This window comes from Acipenser ruthenus, chromosome 1 (assembly GCF_902713425.1).
Source record: "Acipenser ruthenus chromosome 1, fAciRut3.2 maternal haplotype, whole genome shotgun sequence".
Classification (NCBI taxonomy): Eukaryota; Metazoa; Chordata; class Actinopteri; order Acipenseriformes; family Acipenseridae; genus Acipenser; species Acipenser ruthenus.
Window position 1 is genome coordinate 74,657,515 of NC_081189.1, and position 26,485 is coordinate 74,683,999.

General features: G+C 36.1%; 1 protein-coding gene across 3 annotated transcripts in view; it reads right to left on the minus strand.

Moving 5' to 3' along the window:
* Positions 1–2,482: 2,482 nt before the first annotated feature.
* LOC117421210 (nuclear factor NF-kappa-B p105 subunit-like) overlaps positions 2,483–26,485 on the minus strand; it is a 45,296-nt gene continuing 21,293 nt past the window's right edge. The window contains exons 9-26 of one of the 3 annotated variants that reach the window (XM_034035314.3): positions 25,919–26,077; positions 20,793–20,897; positions 19,295–19,386; positions 18,841–18,979; positions 17,320–17,445; positions 16,908–17,006; positions 16,138–16,335; positions 15,729–15,870; positions 14,215–14,280; positions 13,576–13,690; positions 13,011–13,212; positions 12,451–12,620; positions 12,192–12,294; positions 10,711–10,835; positions 6,892–6,958; positions 6,580–6,746; positions 5,459–5,618; positions 2,483–3,681 (exon numbers count right to left, since the gene is read on the minus strand). In XM_034035314.3, coding sequence (XP_033891205.3) covers positions 3,479–3,681; positions 5,459–5,618; positions 6,580–6,746; positions 6,892–6,958; positions 10,711–10,835; positions 12,192–12,294; positions 12,451–12,620; positions 13,011–13,212; positions 13,576–13,690; positions 14,215–14,280; positions 15,729–15,870; positions 16,138–16,335; positions 16,908–17,006; positions 17,320–17,445; positions 18,841–18,979; positions 19,295–19,386; positions 20,793–20,897; positions 25,919–26,077 — 2,438 coding nt within the window. In that variant the 3' untranslated portion in view covers positions 2,483–3,478. Of the gene's footprint in view, positions 3,682–5,458; positions 5,619–6,579; positions 6,747–6,891; positions 6,959–10,710; positions 10,842–12,191; positions 12,295–12,450; positions 12,621–13,010; positions 13,213–13,575; positions 13,691–14,214; positions 14,281–15,728; positions 15,871–16,137; positions 16,336–16,907; positions 17,007–17,319; positions 17,446–18,840; positions 18,980–19,294; positions 19,387–20,792; positions 20,898–25,918; positions 26,078–26,485 lie in introns of all 3 variants that reach the window. The other 2 variants (XM_034035313.3, XM_034035315.3) reach the window with 2 other exon arrangements.

Here is a 26,485-nt window from a genome sequence, read left to right on the forward strand (position 1 = left end):
CTGATTTGTGTTCCAACTGAGCTTTAAATTACGAATTGAACCCTCAATTGAATGAATAAAATGTCTAATCAGAGCTTTTGAATTATTTGTAGAAATGGCTGGCTGCACAGGCCTCAATTAACACTAATCTAGGACTACCTCATGTTAACTCAGGTAAAGTAGTCCAAGATTAGTGCTGATCAGGGTTTGTGAAAGCAGCCAAAAGAGTTGGATATTTCAAGTTATTTCTAACATTGCATTAAGTCACTAATTGTTAGTTCAATTGGGGGATCAATTTAATGATTGAGAACTCAGTTGGAACACAAACAGCAGACAAGGTGTGCCCGCAGGACCAGGTTTGTGAAAAACTGACATAAATTATGAGATATAGGTAAATATTTATATATGTGTGCATTGCACAATTATTATTTTTACTTGTTTTGTTTAATAAACATGACGTTCTCAAAAGTGTCCTTTAGTTTGCATCTTTCAGGTTAATCAACTTTACCAGCAATACTGAAAAGTCTCTCTACTTTATTATGAGCATTATTGTTTAAAATTGAAATATTTTTTAAGCTTTCCCATGACTTGAAATTCAAATGCAAATTCTTAGATTTCAGAATATACAAATACCAAGTCAAATGCAAATAGTTCAGCAGATTGCATTTAAATTATTATTATTTATTATTTAGCAGACACCCTTATCCAGGGCAACTTACAATTGTCACAATTATATCACATTATGTTTACATACAATTACCAATTTATCCAGTTGTTTATACTGAATCTAGGTAAAATACCTTGCTCAAGGGTACAACAGCAGTGTCCCTCACCCGGGATTGAACCCACAACCCTCCGGTCAAGAGTCCAGGTATAATGAGGTATAAACACTGCTGTTTAGGAATAGAGCACTTTTTTTTTTTTTTTTTTTTTACTATACACACATTCCATTTACATACAACGTTTCACACGTCTGTGGTTTTAGAGACAAGGCTGAAGTTGTCTTCTTATTCGCCAGCTTCTCATTCGCTGGCTTTTAGTGCATAAATGTATTTGTCTATGTTGAAGAAGTAGCCTTGAATTTAACTGGTTAAATCACTTTGGGCCACCGATTTCTCTGCCAGTACCTGACAAGGGGCAACCCCTCTGCAAGCCCCACTTGTATTTGTCCCGGCCCAACATCGTTTACTGGGGCAGAACAGCAGGCAAACATGCTACATATGACAATTGCTCAGCTTCTTATTCGCTCTTTATGTATCTACTTTGAATAAGTAGCCTTGCATTTAACGGGTTAAATCATGTTGGGCCGCTGATTTCTCTGCCGGTACCTGACAAGGGGCAACCCTTCTGCAAGCCCCACTTGTAGTTACCCCGGCCCAACGTGGTTTACTGGGGAAGAACAGCGGGTAAATATGCCACATGCCAATCGCTCAGTGATTTAGTGTGTGTAAAGAAAAACGGTTTTGTCACTTGCACTAAACTGTTTTTAACATTTTGTTTTTCAAAGTCAGCATAAGCTTAAAAAATGAATGCCTTTCAACAACTGTGCAGTGGCGCAGCGGGCTAAGGTCTGTGCTCTTTAAGAACGTCATGTTGCAAGTTCAAACCACGGTATTTTTTTTTTTTCACCTGCGATATGTGCTGTTTTAAAACATTAATAATTTGTTTAATATAAATGGTGTGGATATCAAACTGCTTGCATACCCTGGTTTGTTTTGATGTTGACCAACATGTGGAATCACATGATTGGTAGATGTCCAGTTATTTAGCTTTTCTGTTTGAAAAGTCGCTACACACCCTTAAAAAGTAGACGAAAGAGGAAGAAGAATAACAATTTTACCTTAGTTTGACGACTTATATCTCATTGTGTATAACAGGTATGTATGTTTTTTTCACATTTGAGGTAAGAAAGTTTCAGACTTTTGATAGTGGTACAGATGGTAATTCTAAATGATTTAGTTTTGCCGCTGCAACATGGTAAAAACAGCTAAACTCTTTGAGCTGTTTAGAGACTCTCGGTAGTTTCAAACAAGTTTTTCTAACTTGTACGAGGAACTACTGTTCCTCTCAATTGAGAGTAGTGATAGGACCCCCTTGGAAATTAGATATAAATTGCAATAGGTTCTTATTAGAGGTTAAAGAATACATGTATTATTGAAAAAGCAATTCGCCTCAAACACGTTTGCAGAAGTTACTGGTTTTCAGAGTGTGATTAGTATTTCATAATCTTGGTACAATAATATATTCTAAGCTGACTCACTCTGTGTAGCTTTTAGAAAAGTAGCAAGCTGCTTGCTGTGGAAATGTAGGAAGAAAAAGACTTCTAAGACAATAAAGTTTGTTTTTCTTTTATTATAAAAAAGTATTACAATTATGCCACTGAAAAGCAAGATTAAAAAAGTAGTATACATAAGCTTACTTTTGCATATATATATATATATATATATATATATATATATATATATATATATATATATATATATATATATATATATATTTACAGAATAAAACTGAAGAATTAATTAAAACTATTTTTGGAAATGCAATAAAAAAAAGCAATACAATTTCAAAATCTTAATGGTAGGGGGATAAATCTATAAAAAGGCATGGTGAATAATGTAACTTGGTCACATTTGTTTTAGAAGGCTAAAACAATGTAGCAAGGCTGTTGTGCAAGCTCTATACTACAAGGGTTTAAACAAACTAGCCCTACATAAAACATTATAATAACAAACTATTCAAACTCTTTGAGTTAATTCATAACACATGACTGCACCAATCTCTACAAACCAATGCATAATTAAAGGCACATCTTATAGAAATGTATACATTATCACATTAATACAGTAAGTAGAGCACACAACTGCACTAATACGTCTTAAAAAAATAAAATAGAAAAACTAGTTTTAAAAAATCTTACATTGTTTATTCTTTATTAATTGTTGTTATAATTAAAATGTATGTCTTGACAACACTAGCATTAAGATAAATGGTTAAAACAACACTTAATTGTATGAGATGTGCCTGGCTGACTGTGCATGGCACTGTCAGTCATCCACAATATTCTGACCTTTAGATCTCTGCAGTACAGCACGTTTCAGTTCATGAAAACACAAAATGTTAGTTATTAAAAGCACAAGAATACATTCAATTTGAAAGCCAGAAAAAAAAAGAAGTGTTTCAATCCTCAAGTTTAGATCATTAAAGGAAAAGGTTGTTTGACGACATTAACAACAGTATAATCAGTTGGTAGTCAACTAGGCAGGATTATCTGGCATTTGCCTCTTAGAAGTCCATTCATTTTGAAACAGGAACATTGTGTCAACAACCCCCCTGCTGTTGACACAATATCTTGAGATGCCAGAAGTACAAACTGGACTGAACTGCTGCTGGTCACAAGATAAATAAGCATTTGACAAAATAAGCATTCAATAAAATAAACCAAACAAACAGCCCCAATACTTCTGTTATGGGTTTAAAAAAGCCTATTTTTGCCATGTTATAATTCTCCCTCAACAACAAAACCTTGCTTAGGGACCTTGGATATTCCAGACGGTCCCAATTCTTCTGGAGTACAATTCAGCGATTCGGAAGAATAGAGGCTAAACCTCCTAAAAGACGTTTCTACCCCACTGTCGTACGCGCTATTGTCTTCACTGCTGTAGTTCTTGAGATCCTGCAGTCCATTTGGAAGCTGGACACCTGTGAAAACAATAAACAAGAGACTCATTCATAATCAAGCAAAATAGATGACAATGGTGAATTACATCACTCTTTCAGCAATTTATTATGTACTTGTGATTCAATAAAATATTCACACACTCACCTAACTGTGGTGAGTCCAGCAGTTAAGGAATCATTAACATAACGTGCCTTTACCTGTAATGGCTTTACTACTAAATATAAAGTACTTTTTAATCCCTGATTGTTTTGTAATGGTTTATTTTCTATTAAATACATTTTAGCTTGATAACTCCCCTCCCATCGTTTAAACGTTTACTGCAGATGGCTTACACATTAACAAATGTACACTTGGCAACCCTGCTCCATAACAAGACAAAAAGAAAAAAAAAGTTTTCTACAAGGAATACTTTTATACATGCTTACAAAGCAGAGTTTTTTAAATTATTCATGTACAAGCTTTTGCTTACTAAACTGCCTTTAATGTGTGCTGTAGAATTTCACCTAAAGCACTGGATTTCCCTGTGTTCTTTAGCAGGGTTCCCCCATTATAGGTATAAATCTAATTGGATACTAGGAAACAAATCGCTGGGTTTGGCAACTGACAGTCAATGGGACAGTCCCTCGGTAGCAAATAACACTGGTTGAAAAAGTCACACCCAGTGTAATCACACTGGTGGGGAAGTCACAATCTAAAAATGAAATCTGGTATTCAATTTTCTTTTTTTTTTTTTTAAAGCAGTTCCCTATATACAAATTAGTTTTAATTGCTATATATCAATCAATTTAATGAAAACTGGTACTTTCAATAATGAACAGAAAAGTAAACCGCAAATACAGTAGCTTCAAAAGCAATTTTACTGTGTTTTACTCTAATGACGTATTTAACATATATATATATATATATATATATATATATATATATATATATATATATTTTTTTTTAACATCATTTTATGATGTTTGCAATCATTTGTAAACAGTGCAAACCATACTGAAATTATAATAAATTCAAGTTTTAACTTGAGTGCAGCTCCAGATTTCAAATGAGAAAAAAAATTATTGAAGGTGTAATCCCAAAGAAATGAAAGCTTATTTAAAAAAGTTAACCGCCTCACGTTAACACCAAAACGACATCATGGAAATTATTAATGAAAGAAATGTGGGCTGCCAGCCAAACACGCTAACTTGCTACAGTTGAATCATATTCTAATACAGTGCTTTATTAGTGCAATCACCCTAAATCTGTTACCCAGAAAAGAATAAAACCTCATTTCTGATGGTGTAACAAAGTTTGTTTTCATGACTATGGCCATAACTAGTGTCCTTTAAGACAAACTACCAAATATCCCTGGAATGTCACCACATATTTATGAATATGACTGTAGACATTTGGGGTCCTGCAAAAACTGCAGATTGCACAGTGCTGGCATGAGTTCAACAAATGAAAGGACATTGGACGGAGGAACATGCTAACCAATTATATCAAGCTCTCGGAATACCAAGGCTGCCTCACTGCAGTGTTGGTATCAATATGCAGCGAGTCCCTTTAAATATCGATTGCTATTACTATTATTTGTGAAAGAAAAGCTCTTATGGTAGTTCCAGTTAACATTTTCAGTTACTTCCTCTGTTGCATAAACAGAATAGGGGGTGTGCTACTGAGGTTGATATGGAAAAACTTGTGACTTAATGTCTTTTGGTTTTGTGGCAGGTCTAAATGAGCTATTTTCCATATTAAGTTCAGTAGTTCAATAGTAACATTTTGTTTGCTTATAAAACACTCTGTGGTACCTACCTGTCTGCTGTTTGGCAAGAGCAGGCGAGCCTGGAACAGGGGTGTCCTCGTTTTTCTTATACACAGCACCAAACAGAGCTTTCTGAACAATATCAACAGCTTCTGAGTTCCCTATTGATTTTAAACCATCTAGCAGCTCCATTATAGTACCACCAGAAACCTGTCGATATAAAAATGTTTCACCTTGCATTAATTTTTAATTGATCCTTTCATTATTACTATTATTTATTTCTTAGCAGACACTCTTATCCAGGGCGACTTACAAAAGCTCAGTGACACAGCGCTCAGAACATGCGGATATCTATAACAAGTAATGGCAGCCACGCATATGTTGTCCATTTATGACTAATCCTACAGTCCCAGTGACCCTTCTCTTTAACAATACTTGAAACATAGAATATGCAAAGCAACTTCTCAGTGTGTTGTCCCTTTCCAGTTGGGTCTTTCCTTCCTGTTCCAATTGAGGCACCAAAATGCATTAACCTAAATTAACGAAACGCTTCAAAGGTGATGCTGTTCTAAAAGATTCCAAAGGGCATAATTCAGCACACCTAGGTTTTAGATCTGTCTCTAGCTATATTTATAGGCAACAGAGTATATCTCTTCAGTGAACCTACTAGAACAAAAGGGGCTTTCACCTTGCATTAATTTTTAATTGATCCTTTTATTATTATTATTATTATTATTATTATTATTATTATTACTTATTTCTTAGCAGACGCCCTTATCCAGGATATCACATTATTTTTTACATACAAATACATTATTTTTACATACAATTACCCATGTATACAGTTGGGTTTTTACTGGAACAATCTAGGTAAAGTACCTTGCTCAAGGGTACAGCAGCAGTGTCCCTCACCTGGGACTGAACCCACAACCCTCCGGTCAAGAGTCCAGAGCCCTAACCACTACTCCACACTGCTGCCCTATGTTTTTTATTTCAGCTATTAAATTATAATTACGTGTGTTTCAGCTGACAAGATGAAAAGCCTATGAAGAAATGTATTATGCATCTATGACCCTCCTCGCGTTTTTTTTCTGCTTCTATTAAGGAACAAGATGCTTATTGAAAAAAATAAACTGTGACAATGCTCGAAGTACTGAGAATAGTTACACACCTCGTAGTTCTCCAGCAGTGTTTTGGCTGGTGATGGGCTTAATTTGAAAGCACTGTTTAGGACTCCTAATCCTAGCCACTGTGCCAGGACCTCCCAGCTCTGACCAGGCAGCTCCAGGACTTTGTACAGCTCCTGCTTATCTTCTTCACTGAGATCATTCATATCACCTTAGGTGGACAAATAATATTTGGTGAAACAGACAAAGACTCTTCATAGTGATCTATGAGTTAAATTTTACTCTATGTTAGAGAATGGTAAATCAAAACACAAGCTCCACACAAGCTTTTTTAACTAAACTATGGAAACAGTTACCTTGTGGTGGTAAACTGGAAGACTTTAACTTTGGTTCATACTGTTTTCCATTCAGTAGATCAAAGACCTGTGTAAAAGGGGAATGAAGAGAAGCGTAAACAAGACATGGCAGGATATATGTAAACAATAAGACCTGACACAGCAGGCGTTACCAGGCATTATGGACTGTTTGGGTTTTTTTTATTTATTTTTTTAAATGTATCCTTCCACATAAGCACTATAAAATGAATGTTCCACAAAATATCGTCCTCTATTATAACAACATTGCCTTCAAGCTTCTCTATAAAGTGAGTGTACAAAAGAACTGTATATTTTTATTTGAAATGAGAACAAAGATCAGAAGAAAAAGTGTTAATTAATTAATTAATTATTATTATTATTAGTCTTTTCCTTGATTTGAGTATTTCCAGTAAGCAGCTATTAAAAATGCTCCCTGGAAAGTTGCCTTGTAATTGCACAGTAGAAGGAGTGTGGTCTTTGAAAGTGGTGCTATTTGCTGAAGATGGTGATTGAACGTCTCCTGCAGCAGACACAGTGTGTGACCAGGTTTTGCCTTGCTCTTCATTGATGGTTCAGTAACTTTCACATCGACGACCAGTCACGGATATTATTTCCCTGCTTTGTAAACCAGTGCTGGACAATAACTGGATTGTTGTGGACCTAATTGAGTGATTTGTGTAGTGACAACTCAAACCTGCAGCAATACTCATTTTTGACATCATGTTACCGATTATATTTTTTCCTAATGGCCTGCAAGTATACCAGATATCTTTATCGCTCACGTTGGTTGGATCTAGTCCGGTCTGTGGATAAAGATAAAAAGCTGACGGATTCTTCTGACATTTCATTATATATTTCTCCAGTGATTTGATGGGGCAGTTTGGATCATCAGGGCACTCATATTCTCCCTCGGTAATGGGATTTGAAGATGTTCATGAGGCTGTTATGATTTTTTTGTAGCTTAATTGAAAACAGAGACTTGCAAACTTTAAACCATTTTCATCAGTTTAGATCAGGAAAGTATTATGAGGTAATTCTCTTGAGCCTTCTCTGCCTCTCTGTCCAAAATAATACAAAATAAAAAAAAACTGGTTCAGTGATATTGTTGGATTTGTTTTTGGGTTGGGGCTACAAACATTCCAAGGGCATATACTAGGTGTTCCATACCATCTGTTCGTACACTGATTGGCAATCACATATTTAATTGATACAATTACTGCATCCATTTCATTCAAATTGGTTTTATTACCGATATTATTATTAATATTATCATCATCCAAAAAACAGCCCATGATAAAAACTTCTTATTTCTGGCTTCATATTGTTGCCCCCTCTTTATGGTTTTATATTTATTTACACAGAATTATACAGAAAAACTCCATCATTTGCTGTTAAATTGTTTGAACCAACTGCTCAATTAAACTGTATATTTTCTTTTCATTTATCCTCAAACTATTTTTCACTGCTGTTTAAAAAAAAAAAAAAAAAATTAAAATAAATGTGGTAATTGAAATAAAATGAAGTCGGTAGCTATCCACTTTGCAACATTATTGGTTAAACAGGATGTCCCACTGAAAGTAGCCAAGTATTACAAATATTACAACATACAAATCAATCAATCAATCAATAATCACATGATGGAGCAGCACAGACATGTACAAGAATCCTCATTATTACAAACTCTTTTATACAGGAATGTCACTCCCAACGTGGACATGGGCTGAATGCCAACATCTAACTGAAAGACTTACAGGGTTACTTTAAAGTAGAATATATATATATTAGCAACCATAGATGATGATAGTTTCTCATTGGGTCTGGACTAGTCAAATGACCTGCCCACAGTCATCCACATACACAGAAGAGAAGGTTTGTGTTGTTGTAAGGGGGGCTTGATTAGGGCAGTATTTAATATTTTAGCACCAGTAGCCTCTGGTGCTAAACTTTCAAAACAGTTTAGCATCATTTTTCATAATGATCTGCACCCCTGTCAAGGATGCTAGGCTCAGGATCAAAGGTTTCGGTGGTCATGCATCAGGGCTGAAAGGTGTGAGGCTGATAGGGGGGATCGATTTTTTTTTTTTTTTAAATGTTGACATGTGAAATCCCACACTCACAAGCAGCACAGAGACAACAGTAGTGTCTGAATGTTGAAGTAGGAGTCCGGATTGCTGGTTATTACAATGTGTAACAAATCATCACACATTCTCTGTTTATTTCAATAGCCTACCACCAAATTCCAGCTCTGGGGATTCAAAAGCAAAAAAACAAAACACTTCTTCACTTATTGAACAAGTTAGCTTGACAGCACAACGGTATTTATATAACTGAGGGGGGAAATATATATTATTTTCAGTAAAATGCTTAAGTAAATGTATTTTTTAAAACTCATGTTTAAATGTAATGGCTCTCAAACATCGACACCTCCTCTCATCCGCGCTCAGTTTGGGAAGCAAAGCATGAGCCTTCACCACTCCCCGTAACTACATCCCTCTTCTCTGAATGGACGGCTAAATCGAGATCCCTGCTATCATTGGTCGTTTCAGGTCTCCATTAAAAGAAAATGATTGATGTTATGATTATGAACTAGAGTGATTCCACCTGTCGCTCTCCTTTTTTTTTTTTATAAAACCTTGAAGCAGCCAATGACAGTGCTAGCAGGGATGGACTTTTTAGTGAACTGGAACCCTGAGGCCTTAAGTGAAATATGGGGACTAGTATTTAATTATGGCCAGAAATGATAAGCTCAGTTACCCAGAGATCATTGCCAGATTCCAAAGACCTTGAGACTCAATAGAAAATCGGGAGGTTAGGCAGGTGTGGGTCACAGCCAGATAATATGCTTGACCTTGTAAGCGTGAGCACCCTCGCTGCCTATATGAAAAATGCTTTCCTGTTAAAAATGTGCCGACGGTACGCATTTGCTTGTTAAAAACAATATGGAAGTCTGCATTTGTTTTTTATTGGTGTGCATGCGTACCTGCATTCCAGTTATGTGAACCCCTGATTATAATGAGAGATGCTCTCTCATGGTCTAAGGACAGTTTGGGCAGCCAGAACTTTATAGACCCAAATTACACAGAATGTGTCTCTTATACCAGAAGGTTCATAAGGGGCATCTCTCACAGTACATACATATTTTATAAAGTGATGAATGTTTTTTTTTTACTTTTTACATGAAAATGTATAGAATGAATTGCTTAAAACCAATGAACATGCAGAACATGCAGTAAACTTCAAAAAAAGAACATCATCATAATCCAAATATTTTAGCACAGAATATTTAGAATTAGATTTGTTATTTTAATCATTATTGTAACACTAGTTATATCTCAGAACTGGTGAGGCAACCTCTCTCGAAAGGTTTTTATTCCTGATGCAAAGCATTTTTGTGATTTTTTTTTTTTTTTTTTTTTTTTAATTTTAGGAAATAGAATTCATGGATACATAAGCACACTTTTTTTAATTAAAATTTGGGATCGGGAAGATGTGGGAATAACTTTAAACACCATACTGGATACAACTAAATGCAGCAAAAATGTTTGAGTTAATAATATCAAATGACCAAGGATTAGTTTTAGGCATTTCAAGAATTGAAGTGCCTGAAATGCCTGATTTCACAATATGCCTGAAACATATATATTTCACGTAAGTGTGCCCAATAAAAACATTTCTGGGGTTGTGCTGAAATATCAGTGTTGTTGTGACTAAAAATAAATACACAAATAAATGAATAAGATTATTCACTTTAAAAGTCATGGGTTGTGGCTTCTCCATGCTTCATTAGTGAGGGATGTAAGCTTGTTAAACATACTGTACCTCATCACTGAGTGCCATGTCCAAAGGGGTGGTCCCTGGAACAAACTCTTCATCCTCCTCCTCCTCCTCTTCATAGCCTCTGTCATCAGTATCATATAGGGGCTCGCAGTTCTCTTTATGTGCATCTGCTCCTGGAGAAAAGTCATATAAATAACAGTTCATAAACTGACAGGGGATTGCCTATCCTGGGAGACCACCACAATGAGTTCGTGGAGTGACTCATTTTAACAGGTTGTGTGACTCACCTTTCTTTGAATTCAACTGCATTTCCTGAGGAAAGCCTATTGGCTGAAAGTTACATTATTTTTATTTGAATCTGATTTCTTTCAGAAGGGGAATTCGAATTAAATATGATTTTGTTACTCACTCAACTATGACATAATGCAGTTATCAATGATGACACTGCTGAGGGTTATGGCAGAATTGTATTGGGGTTACCTTTCTGGAAAGGTACTTCCTTCTCGTCCAACACTGAAATTGCGGAGGACAGGCTCATTTGTGAAAAAGTAAAAGCAGCAAGATGGGGGAAATGTGATTAAATTGGAGGTGACTAGCATTAATGGAGAATTTAAAAAAACAATATTGTTCTATAAAAATCTATGAAATGGTATTTGACATAAAGGGACAGTTTTATATTAAAATAGTTTTCAAAACTATGTTAGTAGGTTTTGCATTTGAAATAAGCACACACTTTTCTGACTTCACTAACTGTTGCATGAATATTAAATTAACAGGGTGTCGTTTTACAGGTGCTTGTTCAGCACAATTCTAGGCCCATTCACATGAAGCTAGTTGCAATAATTTTCTTGTTCGAACCAGGACAGCAGGAGCACGACATATACCATGTATGTCTGCTTCACACATCCTCTCTACAGCTTTAAATTCATAATTAGAGATATCAGTATCATGGAAATGTAGATCACATCCACTACGCACACATACAGAGCGGCATAAGGACAGGTTACTTTAGATTCTAATATTCTCAAAGACTGATGTTTTTTATATATATTTAGAACACACACGTGATTGCTTGCCCTACTGTAAATGTCCCTGTGGCAGGGCGAAAGCCCTACCATGTAAATAGTGTGTGTATGGGAATGGAAGGTTGGCAGGGATGGGGTTAAATCTGTCCCTGCCAACAATCACAGGTGTGGCCTGGTAACTGAGTGCTAATTGGAGCGCCGTATAAAAAGAAATCCTGTTTGTTGGAGGAGTTTGGGTGTGATGTATGTGTGCTGATTTGTTTAGGGTAGTGAAGGCGAATGCCCAGCCTACTGATTTATCTTTTGTTAAACCTTTTATTATTGTACTTCATTAAATGTGTACAACAGCGCGTCACTGCAGCGTCTGTCTCCGAGTCTGTAAATCCTGTCGGTGACATCTTGGGCTGTGACGCTACCCTGTCACAGTCCCTATGGTGCTCAGAGTGGATTACATTCATTCTTAGACGAGTACACACCAAAAACCTGGGCTTCACATACCAGCTGCCATAAGAAGAGCAGTCATTTTGACGGAGCCCCTTCCAGCTGCTATGTGGAGTGGAGTAGACCCATCGTATGTAGAGGAATCCACATAAGCACTGCCCTGGAAGAAGGATTCATAATTAAATGAAAAAAAGCATTACCTCTTCAATTTGTTTTTATACAGAGATTGTATTTCACAATCTTTACTGTTAACTTTAAACTGGGGTTTACAGTAGATTTAATGATTCTGAGCATGAATGCAAATTTGATATTATACCTCAAGGAGAAGGCTTCCAGCTAAACAGATGTTCTCCTGCTCTACTGCCAGGTGTAGTGCAGTTCGACCGGAACTCTGCTCGCATTCTTCAACATCCACGCCATAAGAGATAAGCTGTCTAAGAGACAGCAAGCTATTGGCCAGCACCGCCAAATGAAGAGCACTCAAACCTGCAAACAAAGCACTGAGAGTTCATTCCAACTTGTCTAGATCGTTATACTGTATAGGAACAGATACAATGTTGAATGGGTGGAATTAGTGTTGCGTGCAAGTGCTCAGTCAGGACCATCCTAGCGCCTGTTTCTTTTTTTTTCATATGCATTGTTTCTAAAATGTGTGCATATGTATTTTATACTACCGACTACCAAATTGGAAACATGACTGTCATTGACTGCAATATGAAATATTTTTCTGGAAATGTAAAAAGAAAAGGACTTTACTTAAAGAAGTCTGAAACTTCCTGTATAGTCTTTTAAATACTTCCTTGTAGTCTTAAGACTGGTAATCCAAAGAAAGCCTGACAAAATGGGTTTCTCTAAAGCATTCCCTGTGTTCTGCACCTTCACTGTTAGGATGTTTAATCAGTCCAGCTGCTTCCTGGCGTTGGAGTAGAAGGCTCAGAATCTTTGACTCTCCTTGCTTGGCAGCCAGGTGTAAAGCTGTGTTGCCATGGCGATCTGCGAGACTTAAATCTGCATTAGCTTTTAACAAAGCTTCCACTGTGTCTGCTTGCTGTGTAATAACGGCCAAGTGTAAAGGAGTCTGTGAAAGACAACAAATAAATAACCATTAAATGACTCATGTGTTTTATTTACTTGCACTCCATGAATGTTATTTCTGTTAAAACCCCTTAATGAAATATATAGAAAAAAAATATATATATATATATATATATATATATATATATATATATATTAAAAAATGAAGAATCTGCAAACCAGGACATAGAAGAAAAAAATAATCTGAACAGCTAAAACACAAAATATCACTGGTTGTAAGAAAAACAACAGGACCAGTTAACTTGTATGCTGTGTTGAGTTATTTACAGTAAGACTTGTACCTTTTCATTTTCCTGTAGACAAGTTTGCTTCACAGATCTAACAGTATTAAACTCCTGACTTGTACCTGGTAGAGGTCGTTCCTCATGTTGATCACATCCTCCCCAGGAATACTAGAAATCACTTCAACAAGATTTTTAGCAGTCTCAGATCTGTGGTGGAGAACACCAAGGTGCAAGGCACTGAAATGCATAAAACAAAGAACAACTCTCTTTAGCACATATGCACAATTCTTATAAGCACAAGAGCACGGTGAATATAGAACTGCTCCCTCTTCAAAATATTTTATTAAGAACGACGTCCCACAGTGCACTGGAACCCCAAATGTCATCCATCTGCTATCAGTGCAGAAAAGCTTCTTGTTATCCTAGAGCCCAGACTTAGAAATGTACGGTATTAAGAATTCATTCCAATATGAAAATATTTAGAATTAGCATTTAATTATGTGAGCACTGACCTTAGCCTTGCAGGATTTCTTAAATGACCAAGGGCTACCATGGAATGAATAAGATCACCATTGGTCAGATGTCAGGCTTTATTAAACAGAAGGTAGTTTATGTGAAGTCTGGAGCACACCAGGGTGGTTCAAATCAGGTTGCCTGGTCGCCAAATGCAACCTTCAATTTTAATATGGCCAGCAGATTTCACCACATTTACAGTATATACAACAGAACTTCGGTTCTGTAATAAAGGCTTTCTGCTTAACTGTGAAAATCTGCACCGCCCTGTTGATCTCGCAGAGCCAATCCTTTTGTGGAACCAGGCCCCTTTTCTTGTTTCCATAGTAACGCGCACCAGCCAGTCAAGTTAGGGTAGAACAGCGGAAATTATCAGTCAGAATTCATTCTGCGTTGTCTGCAGTTTGGAAGAGACGGCTATTGCCAACTTAAAGAAAATTAAGAAACTAAAAAACTTTAAAAGCAAGTCGATTCCCATCACCCCAACAACAAGGTTCGAAAGGAGTGTTGAGGTGCCTGTGCTGCCTTACATCACAGACGGGGGGGGGGGGGGGGGGGGGGGTTAAAATAACTGCACAGCTTTTAAAAAATGATCCGTGCTGCAGGACAGCTGCAGCGCTACAGGCCATTGAGTTTCCCTGACTTGCTCAGTTGATCAGCTTAGACGGCACAGGAAATAATAAAAAAATTCTCAAAATATCTCTTACTTAAGAAACTGAAGCAACAGTTAAATCTATTTGCATTTAGTTTTGGAAAATCCACACCTGGCCAACTCCATGAAAATTAGAATATAACTGAAGATGAGGAGGAGTTAACAAAATGTTAGTATTAGCCAGCTTGTCTATGACAGTAACTGAAAAATAAAGAAATGTGTTCACCTGCCCTGGATTTTTTATATTGTTATCTTCCCTGTCATTTGATTAATATAGTTCTATTTCCTTTATGTATATATTTCACTCACTGGCATTTTATGCACACAGAAAATAGTTCCCTGGCATTTAATGTATAGAGTTCCCTGGCATTTAATGTATAGAGTTCCCTGGAATTTAATGTATAGAGTTCCCTGGAATTGTATGTAGTTAGTTCCTTGGCATATCAGTTGTATATAGTTCCCCTCCTACAATTTAAAGATAATAAAAAAACAGTCATTACATGAAAACAAAGCATGCAAAAGCAACGCGTGTGCAACATATACATGTCTCCTCATATTGTCTCCATTTGAAAATGCTGGCCATCACAAAAGTTCACTTGGCCACCAGGTTCTGAAAACTAGTGGCCAAATGGCCAAAAGCATACAAAGTGATTTGTTCCACCCTGCGTACAACACTGGACACAAGAAGGTGCTGAAGCTTTCTATTCTGGGATATAATGATAATGGATTATATATTGGGAGTGATGCACTTCATGTTCATCCTCGTGGTGTCTCCTCATATCTCCTCCATTCTGTATACACTATTTTAAAAAATATGAATAGCAATTGCTCAGTCTCTTAACAAAAGAGCAGCAGGCAAGATCAAATTTAGCTAAGAATGGAAACTTGACTTATAAAAAGAAAAAAAAAAAAGACGACGACTAGCAATATTCCATAAAGTCTTCACAGGTTGTAAATCCAAAAATGGCCAGAAATGTTCAGATCTATTTACTATGTATTACACAATTTACAGTATTTGTGTTGAGATAAAACATCAAACTTTGACATATAAAATAAAACAACCCTCACTGTTTCTATTGATTACTCTCGGAAAGTGACTTTTTGACTTACGTATCTCCGTTTTCATCCTGAACTGCCATGAGGGGTCTCTGAACAGCCAGTAACATCCTCACATCCCCAGTGACGGTGTAATTAAAGAGCGCATCCGCATGTCGCTTAGCAAGCTGCATAGCCTTTTCAGTGAATAGTCGGTCTGGACAGAGAGAGAAAAAAACAACTTTAGGGACATCATCAGAGAACATCTTTTAAAGTGTGTTCCATACAAAAAAAAAAAAAAAACAGCTACCAGTGTGGTAGAATATTTCTATATTTATAAAAACAACTTTTTGTACCCAAAGGTACAAAATATTGAAAAATCTCATAGCCCACTTGACAAACTTTGTCTATTGAATTTGTATTCTTTTTATTTATTTATTTATTTTTTTAACAGTTTCATCTTTAAGGTTATGGGTGTACTTACCGACTCTGCTTTTGGCTTCTTCCATCTTAAGTGAATCTTCGGTAGGGCCCTGATTCACTCCATCTGATGTACTCTCCTCCTCACAGGCTTTCTGCATGTCTTCGGACTTCTCCTGGCAGCTAGTCCTCAGATTACTCTGGGCCTCACTATCGTCATCCAAGTCACTGTCATCGCCATCATCTGCATGGCCCTTTGAAGCTTTAACATTGGGAAAGACAGCATGAGGTATACACAAGTATATTTAGGTATATTTACAAGTATATCATTTTAAACTCATCACAAAGAGAATGTAGTGGAAAACTTGGAAAAACACAAAACCAAAAATGTTAAAAAGACTAAGAATTATGTATTATTATTATGATTATTATTACATAAGTTATAAATTGTCATGAAGGTGATTTGTCATAGCAATTTAGTTTTCTTTCATTTTTATGATTAACATGTAATATCTATCCACAATTTGTAATTTTTTGACTATAATAAATGGAGTACTAAATGTTCTCCTATAGCAATGTGTCCAAGTGGTAATGAAAGCAAATAGAAACAGTAATTACGTTTTCATGGCAAAAATGACACACGTTTTTAACTAGATTAACTAATCTAATATACCAATATGTATATCTATGTATTTTTCAGTATAACACACTGCAACTGTTTAATTAGTTATTCGGGGGGGGTCATGTAATGTTGCTTAGTGCTGAAAGAGTTCAAGTACAACTCAAATGGCTTCTCAAATGTAAAATAATAAAATAAATGTAATTTTCTTTTACCATGTTTCATTCCAGCACCAGAGCTGCTGGGACCACCAGAATATGGATAGCGGCTTCCAAAATGATTATAGTTTGAGTATCCTTGGTAATTAAATCCAGCTATAAGAGAAAAACATGTTATGTGTAGTACCTTTACATATTAAATATGTTTGTTGAACTACTTATTCCTAATAAAATAATGTATTACTCTTGTCTATGGCACTACTACTTCACTGGAAGATTCAATAGCCTTAAAAGACGAGGACCAACATACATCTCTACAATCACACTGGACAAGTTAGTCTGAATAAAGGTGCAGGGAAGAAGTGGAGCAAAACTATATTCAATTCTCAAAGAAAGATCAATTGATTTTACTGGTTTTGAATTCCTCATGTTTGAATGAAGGGAAAGTGCCTGATTTGTATCGGCTTACCCCCTCCTGTTCCAGGAGCCCCTCCTGCCCCACCGTACATCCCTCCTCCCCCTCCACCAGATCCAGCACCATAATCCGGAAAGCTGGGCAGTGTCTTCTGACGCTTCCTCTGGACCTCCTCTTTATCTGTGCACAAAGAAAGACACATACTCATCTTCTACACAAAAAATGTAAATATGTGTTTACATCAATAAAACTGTAAATATGTGTTTACATCAATAAAAATGTAATTCAACTGAATCATTGAAACCAGTACATTCATTTTTTTTAAATGTATTTATTTTAAGCAGAACAAAGCTGCAAAAGTTTGTGTGTTGATCTCGGTTATGTACAGTGAAAGCGTGAATTCCACTTATACAAGATTCCATTGCGCTATGTACATCTGGATCCAGTACACAAGGTAAACTGCTTGCATCATCTAATGTTATAGTCTTCTATAACTACCAAAATAAATAATCAATTGTGCAACATAATCAACAGCTTTGATGTGCATTATTAGCATTCTTCATATATTGCATATTGTATGTGAACGTGAAATATAATAATAATAATAATAATAATAATAATAATAATAATAATAATAATAATAATAATAATAATAGTTTATTTTTTCTACATGTCACCATGTTTACAAATCTAATAACATAATTGTTTTTCATTTGTACTGTAACCGCATGTTGAGCTGATAAACAACCGTCAAATCAGACAAAAATGCAGAATGGAAATACCAATCCTAATTATCAAATTCAAAATGATGTCATTGGTATTTCCGAAATCTCTATATACAGTAGAACCTGTCATATCCACTCCTGTAAGCTATGATACTCTCTTTTAACTGATGGATCTCTGGCAAATGCTGCTACCAACTGAACGGTACTTATGAAAACTGATCAATGCACATTTTATTATGGGTTTAAAACAATGAAGTTGGCTCTTAGCAGGACAGAATGGATTCATTTGCACTTTTTACATGTTCTCACGTCATGTAACTGCCTAGTTTAACCATGTTAAATAAAAGAAAACAAGAAAGCAAGGGATTCATATAATTAATATACTGTTAAAGCTGAAACAAGATTTTTTCACTGACCTCCACAGCTAGTTTGCTTTCATGTTGTTGTTTCTCGGGTTAACACACACAGCATAATGTGTCGCATTACTTTGGCATAGCCTCAGAAAGCCAGTAAGAACTGTTTTTGGAATGCTATTTTGTAATTGTCAAATACTGTATTGTAGTGCTTTGTTTTGCAATCATTTTCACAGATTTTCTTGTATAGGCAGTACCACACTTTGGTGTTTTAGACACACTGGTGTACCTGACATTGTTCATTTATAATGCCCAGCTGTTAATAAAGTGACTACAATGTTGTATAACGACTCCTCCGAGATACAATATTTTGCATATCTGATGGACCCGCTGGAACCAATTAATTTGGATAGGACAGGTTCTACTGTACTGATTTCTCTTTGTTAAATGCTGTACAGTATTCTGATTAAGCATGTGAAAGACACAAGTACAATTACCTATAACCTGTGGATGGTAAGTGAAGGGCTTTGGTTCACTTGTCTCATTGTCAGACTTTCTTTTCAGCTGGACAAACACAGAGGTTGGTTTTTGCAAGTTGAGGTCCCGGTATTTTGGAGTCTTAAAGACTATAGCAAACTGAAAGATAAAATATCATTTTGTTACAGCGTCATCTATTTTTTTCCACAAGACATGAAAAATAAATAAATTATTTTGTGACTGTCAACGAAAGACAATTCAAGCAGATTCAATGCTTCAATAGTTCAACTTTAAAAAACTCAAGTCAAGCTGACAACAAAGCACTGAATAAGGCCTTAAATTACTACATGTTTGTACTTGCTACATCCATTCCTTTTAGAACTAAAATGTAAAGGTTCTTCAAATAGTATCAAATCGAGAAAGCTAGCTTTGGCTACGTGCGGCTACATTTTTTGTCTTTTTTACAGGACAGACCTGTCTGTGCACGTCTGTTGGAGAAAAATCTCCAAACGTTTCCCAGTATCCTCCTGTTTCATCCTCCTCATAGAACCGAACTTGGATGTCATCTGTTAGGAAAATCAGCAGTATTGAATTTTTACGGAAAAAAATAAACAGTTTATTTAAAACAATGCTTTGTTATCATCATTCTGAGTCATAGTTTTGGCATGCACAGCAGTTGAGAGCTAATGGGGATATTGTTTTTTTTATTAGATTTTCAGCAGTACAATACTGTGTGTGACAAAATTCAAATGAAGCCAATTCAATCCCCTCAATAGCTTAATACACCATTGTTTTGTGTAAAATGTAGTACTGGGGAAATCCCATGAACATGAACCACTGGGCCATGCACAGTACTTCCTTATTCGTAGGTGACAAAACAGACTGCAGGTGAATCATACTAAAGTTGAACTCAGTTATAAATGATCAACTTTTTATTCTTGTTGGCGTTTCTCATTGTTTTCAAATCTTACCTTTTAATGAGATGTGCTGTAAGCAAAAAACTAATTGGTGGCAGATAGCCAATATTTACCCCTTGTGCAATTTCTAGTTTGGGGGTTAAAAAGACTTTTTCACTGCTCCTTCTTTGCTCTTGCCAAGTGGTGCACAAAACATTTTCTACTTTAGTTCATCGCAAACCAGTTTTATGCACAGTATAGTCCTCACAAAAGAGCAGTGAAGGGGTAAACCAAAGGTATCCACCACCATATTTTTTGACATTATTACACATTGAAACTAAGTCTTTGGAAACTAGCAGACAATTAAACGGGAATACAAATATCTATATTTTGATTTAAATATTTGTAACTTACAAGTAAATTAGGACAATCTTTTAATACCAGTTTGGTTTTAGGTCAGCACATGGTAGCGATATTCCTTTGTTTTGGAACCAGAAAAGCTCTGGCTTGCCATCACTTCTCCTTCGGTTAGATTTATGTACAGCCTTCAATTCTGTTTGACAAGGGCCATGAGGATTCTGCTGCCTATAAGTTGTTCCCCAGGCTGTATGCTCATCACAGAGAGCTCCACATATCAAATAATGAACATCTCTGGAGGAAATGTTACATCACAAAGATAAACTGTATTCAAAACAACAACTGACTATGAATAATGCCAGGCAGGCACCAAGTTTCACAGACAAGGGGCACATAAACTATTAGGACTTGCCCCCAGAAGAGTTTAAACAGTATCTTGGCTCTACCAACAAGCTACCTGTAACATGAGCAGAACGGAAGGTAAAGCCTGAACATAAGAGGACAGTAGCTCACTCAAATAAGAAGGGCCAAGGCTATATTATATTATATTATATTATATTATATTATATTATATTATATTATATTCATCTTTGTCATTAGCATTCTGACATGTGTTCAGTATCAACTAACTAATACCCCAGCATCTGCTTGAGACATAATTGTCACCACCATTTATATAAACATTATCTGCCATTTTTAAAAAGGAGGAACACGCTTACCTTTTTGAACCTTATCACAAAGCAAATAGACCTCTTCACCCCCAGTAACACAGCCAGCTGTGCGGTCCATCCTCACAATCTTTAAATTAGAGGCATTTGGGGCTTCTGTGATGGCGAACAAACCAAAATATATCAAGATACAGGTTTTTAAAATCTAAAGGCAATTATCAAGTCCCCTCTCCCCCCTAAAAAGCATCAAACCCTGGCCTGACATATGCAAGGTAATACTTTGTAAATGTTGCAGTTTTTAGTACAGTAAACTCAAATTTCCCTAAACACTGGTTGACATTCTTGCAAAAGCTGTCAGAAGTTTTTTTTTAAGAATTAGTTTTGGACCACCTGGGTTTTGCTTTCAGTTTCATTACCGCCTCCACTTTTACAGCATAAGGAGCGACCTTGAGACCAGCACCATGCCCAAAGGGACAAAAGCATTTTAAAGACAACACCACCACTCTTTGCAGTATTTCACCTTAATAAAGTGGGCCAGCTTTCATCATAGTATTATTATCATCAGCATTATCATCAACAATTCCTGTAACAAAGCAAATCACTGCACATCCTTTTAACTATAGCACTTGTTGACCTCTTGATACTGGACAAATTTGTATGCATCACGTAAAAACAATTCTGGATTTAATAAGCATTTGTCCATTTCAAATGAAAGCAAACAAACAAATAAACAAACAACAATCGCAAATGGGAGAAAATGAAAACAGATCATTTTGTTAATGTAAAAGATTGGGGCAGCATGGAATTCTGAATAATTTTCAGTGTTTTATCTTTGCACCAGAGTAATTACTGAATGTACATTAAATATCCTCTCTTTCATCCTCCCAAAGAAAATATCACTTGTTTAAAGGTTATGAAGCCTCCAGGTGTGCTTTGTGGAACAATGAATAATAAGAGAAGTTCTGTGGTTTTTCAGCAGGCTTTAGGGAGCAACATGTTAACCAGATATTAACTTCTGTGCAGCAAAACATGTAAAATAACAGATTATCTGATCCGATATTATAAAATTGTGAACAACATGTCATCATTGCTTTGTTATTTTCAACTCTGTGTCACCAATACACAGCAAGCACTGCAACATAAAAAATAAAAAAACACTTGGAAACTATTCACATTTACACCTGATGAATTTAAAGACTCACAATGCAACAGTTCCATTATTGATTTTGCGAGCCTAATAAAAAATTAATAAAACATTAACTAATTAATTAGGCTAATTATTTGTTATATGTTTCTATTAATCAATCAAATCTCTATTTAATATATCATCCTTTGCAACAAGGTGCCACAGAGAGCTTCACATGGACACAACATGAACATTTACAGAGCAGTAAGCATTAGAAACAGTCCAACAAATAAGTACGATAAAAAATTAAAATAAAACACAGTAAAAAGGCAATAGTATAATCATGTATATGATCGACTATAAAAATAAGCCAAGTTTTAAAAGCTGCCATAGTTGGTACCTCCCTTACAGAGACAATTCGTTCCACAATTTAGGGGCCCTGTAGCTGAATGCTCTACCACCTGTGTTCTCACTCAGGTAGGATGGAGCTAACCCATTTAAGTTTTTATAGGTTATGAGCAGGACTTTAAAATCAATCCTGTATCGTATTGGGAGCCAGTGTAGGGATGCCAATACTGACGTAATATGATCAAACTTGTTTTCATTAGCCTGGCAGCAGCGTTTTACACAAGCTGCAATCTGGACAAAACACAGTTTGGAATACCAGAAAATAGGGTAGATTACAGTAATTTATTCTACAAAGGCATGCATCAGTATCACAACATCTTGTGCTGAGAGAAAGCATCTTAATTTAGCAATATTTCTTAGATGCAAAAAAGACACTTTAGTTATGTTCCTAATGTGGGATTCAAATAAAAAAATCAGGGTAAAAAACGACACCCAAATTTCTAATTTCTGTCTTTGACTCAGTGGGGTAGCTGTGCACTGTACAGGCACATTGATTTACCCTCTCTCGTTGATTTCTTGACCCCAAAATTAGTTTTTATCAGAATTTAACAGTAGAAAATTTGTTGACATCCATTTCTTAATATCAATAAGACAGGTAGTTGAGGCATTTGCAGATGTGGAATTACCTGGTTTCAGCATAGCAGCGAAAGATACCCTGTGTCTATGGACAACATCACCCAGGGGGAGCATATACAGGGAAAACAAGATTGGTCCAAGAACAGAGCCCTGCGGGACGCCACACGTAACTCTAGATAAGAAGGAGGCGTGCTCCTCAATTTGAACATATTGTAACCTATTTGAAAGATAGGATTTAAGCCAAGATAGGGCGCAACCTGACAGTCCTACAAGATTCTCAAAGCGGTCAGTTAAAATCCCCTCATAGAAAACTCTGCTAACATGCTACCGCTACTACAAATTAAATTTAAGTTTATTTTTGTAACTAAATATCTTAATATGTGCTTTGTTTTTTTTGGTTACTCAGCAACCATCAGAATGTAATATGAAGTTCATAAATTGTCTGGTAAAAGATGTACGTTTCTTAACTTCAAATCAATACATTTTCACAGAAAGGCTATAAGTAACTACTGTACTATAATTACTGTATGAGAAGTATTTTGTATTAAAATATTTTTCAACAGCGGGATTTGATGCTGTTATATTAGGGAACATAAGCTAACGGTAGACCCTGGAGCCACCACTGTCAGTCATATTTGGTAAACAGCAAGCTCATTTTACCTGACCCTGACTGAGTGCTGCTACTGATTGCTAGGGCGACTGCCTCTTCCTAGCTTCTGCTAACATTCTATTGGTTGGCCTTTGTTGCTCGTAACTGTACCTTCACACCGAAAGAAGATTCCCCTGAAACATGCTGTGCTTATGTAGTCCCATTCGTGCCAATAGCAGCTGATATTACTCTGGTACCTTTTTGTCTGGCAAGAATTATACAGTTTGCAAATTTTTTTTTTTTTTGTAACAACTTATTTACATATGTAATATAGCGGGTTGTGAGAGAAAAAAGAAAAAAAAAAACATGTGAAAATGCACCTTTTTGTTTGATTTGTGTTGCTTTATTGTTTCATTTAATTTGCTAATTGATTTCTTAATTGTTTTATTATTGATTATCATCCTCACCTGGGCGTTATTGGGGGAATTAGATCCAGGTGGGGGGGTTTAAAAGGAGAGCAGGCAGTCTGCTCAAGGCTGCTGAGGACGGCTGGATAGAGAGAGGCAGATGAGGTGCTCTGCTTCTGAAAAGTCGTGGGAAGTAAGTGTTGGGTTTTTGTGTGTGTGTGCGACAGGTAAACGGCTTAGCCGTCCTGCGAGGTAGTCAGGGAGTACCTGTTTAGTAAGCGCTCCAAGACGGAGTTAGGTTTTTGTTTTGTGCTTTGTTTTATTTTGTGTGTATTAAAAAAATAGCGCGTCAGCGCTGGAAAAATCTACTTCTTGTGTGCTGGGTCGTGTTTTTAAAGGAGCAACGAACCCGAGTGAGTGCGAATCTGTTACACATAACATGAATTGAATGACTAAAGTGTTCTGCATAAAAATGCCCAAAAAACAACGCTTGTCGCTCCTGTTCAGATTAGCTGGCCCACCACTGGTATTCTTTAAACCTGATTATGTTAAAACATGGATAGGCGAAGGTCGGCATGCAGCTACCAACACAAACAGTAAGGCACAAAAACCAACAGCCACATGATAACTTGAAGCATATATAGAAGATACTACAAATCAAGGTCAGCACTTTAGGTCTAGAAACAAAAATGCTATCCCTCTTTCTTAATTATAAGATACGTTATATTTTTATTTACAAACTAACTCCTGGCTGTAGGTTTGTATACAGTTGACTAAAATTCAAAGATTTTGTCAAGTTGTAACTTTTTAATGTTGCTTTTATACCACGTAGCTGCAAGGTTTTATAAAATATAGTGACAATATAGTTTTACGTTTAGTGATCGTTTCCAAAAATTACGGCTTCAGAATTGTGAAAACAAATACAGATCAGGCTTTTCTTTAAGTATGTTATGTGGATAATGATGTAAATATGATATTGATTAATATACTTTTTGAGACTGTATGGTTTTGGGGCTGAAGATGTATAGATAATAAGCAATACCGGTTGATATACTGCTTGTAATTTCCAGATTGATTTTAAAACGTTTAACAACCATTTCAGACAGTATGTCTCATTTTATAAGTTTCCACCGATTCTTTTTTTTTTTTTTTCATACTGTAATTGCATCCAGTTCAATATATACTAGACACTCTTTCAGCATACCTATGAAAACAAATGTAATAAAGTTTTTGTGTGCAATACACTAATTTGAGTGGAAGTAGTACAAATAATTTAAATAATTCATAATACATTAATATGTGTTGCGCTGTATATTTCTGTTGCACTGTCACATCTAAGGCTGGGACCAAATCAAAACTTTGACAACTCGCTAATCGCACTTAACAAAACTGTATTTAACAGCGTTTTCTTTTTATGAGTAGAAGAAGTAAGATACTTACAAAAAAAAGAAAACACTATTAAATACAGTTTTGTTAAGTGCGATTAGCTAAATTAAAGTTGTATTTTCTTCAGGTAGTCATATTAGCCAGTCACAATTTCTTTAAGTCAGTCATAACCCTAAAGGAAACTGGCTCTGGGTTCGAAGGGTTTACTGATTGACCTAAACTGAAAGTTTGGCTCATTGCTGAGATTTCAGTGATTTATCACCCATGGTCCAGAAACTAGAGGTATGTAAATTAACTTGTTTGTTGCATTTATAATGTATATGTATAAAAATGTACAGTATAAACTGATTAACCTGTTTTGAGATTATTCAGAGGTTTGTTAATACCGAGTACCATTGGCCCGTGCGTCGTTTTTCTTAAATTGTATGATAAGCATTTCTTAACACAAGACTTCCAATGGTTTTACAGGAGATAAGGAAGTGTATTTCTGTCCCAGCAAGATGACTGTTCTTCAATTTCTCCCTTGAAGGTGCATTTTGATGCATGGACTGATGCTAATTGTACCAAATTGGCATTGATCTACCCCCTCCGGATGTTGCACACTTCAAGTTAAAAAGAGTATTAAAATTGACAAAAATTCTCATGCTCATAGATTCTCATATTGACTTGAATCCCTAGTACTTACTGCTGTCAAAAATTGGATCTGAAATGACGGGGTCCAGTCGCCTCGTGTATCCACCATCACTGTCAGGTAGGAATGCTGTGAACATCAGCTGAACCACACTGAGATCCATGTCCTTGGCCTGACTGATGGCAGCATTAGCGATGAGGCATCTCTGGTGATCTATAACAGGGAATCTGATTAATTTCCATTTTCTAACATGCTATTGGGATTTCAGAAACTTATAAGACATACATTGGTTTCAAAGCTCTGTAATTGTAACAGGAATGAATAGGCTGTTTAGTAACATGATCATTGGTGCCCCATTTCTTCTGTTGAGGATAACTGCCTGGATCTGTGTGCAATGGGGAACGCAACCTACCTAACCAAAGTGATTACTGTGAAGGTCGTGTCGTAACTGAAAACAATTGGGTTGGGACAATAATCGATTATTGTAATATTAATCGATAATTTGTTTAGTCTTGAATTTTTGGGAATTACTATCGATAAGCTAAAAGGATATTTTTGGAGGGTGATTGCAATTATGGGAGAGAACACTGGTAAGGCGGTTAAACACTGGTCTGGTGGTTA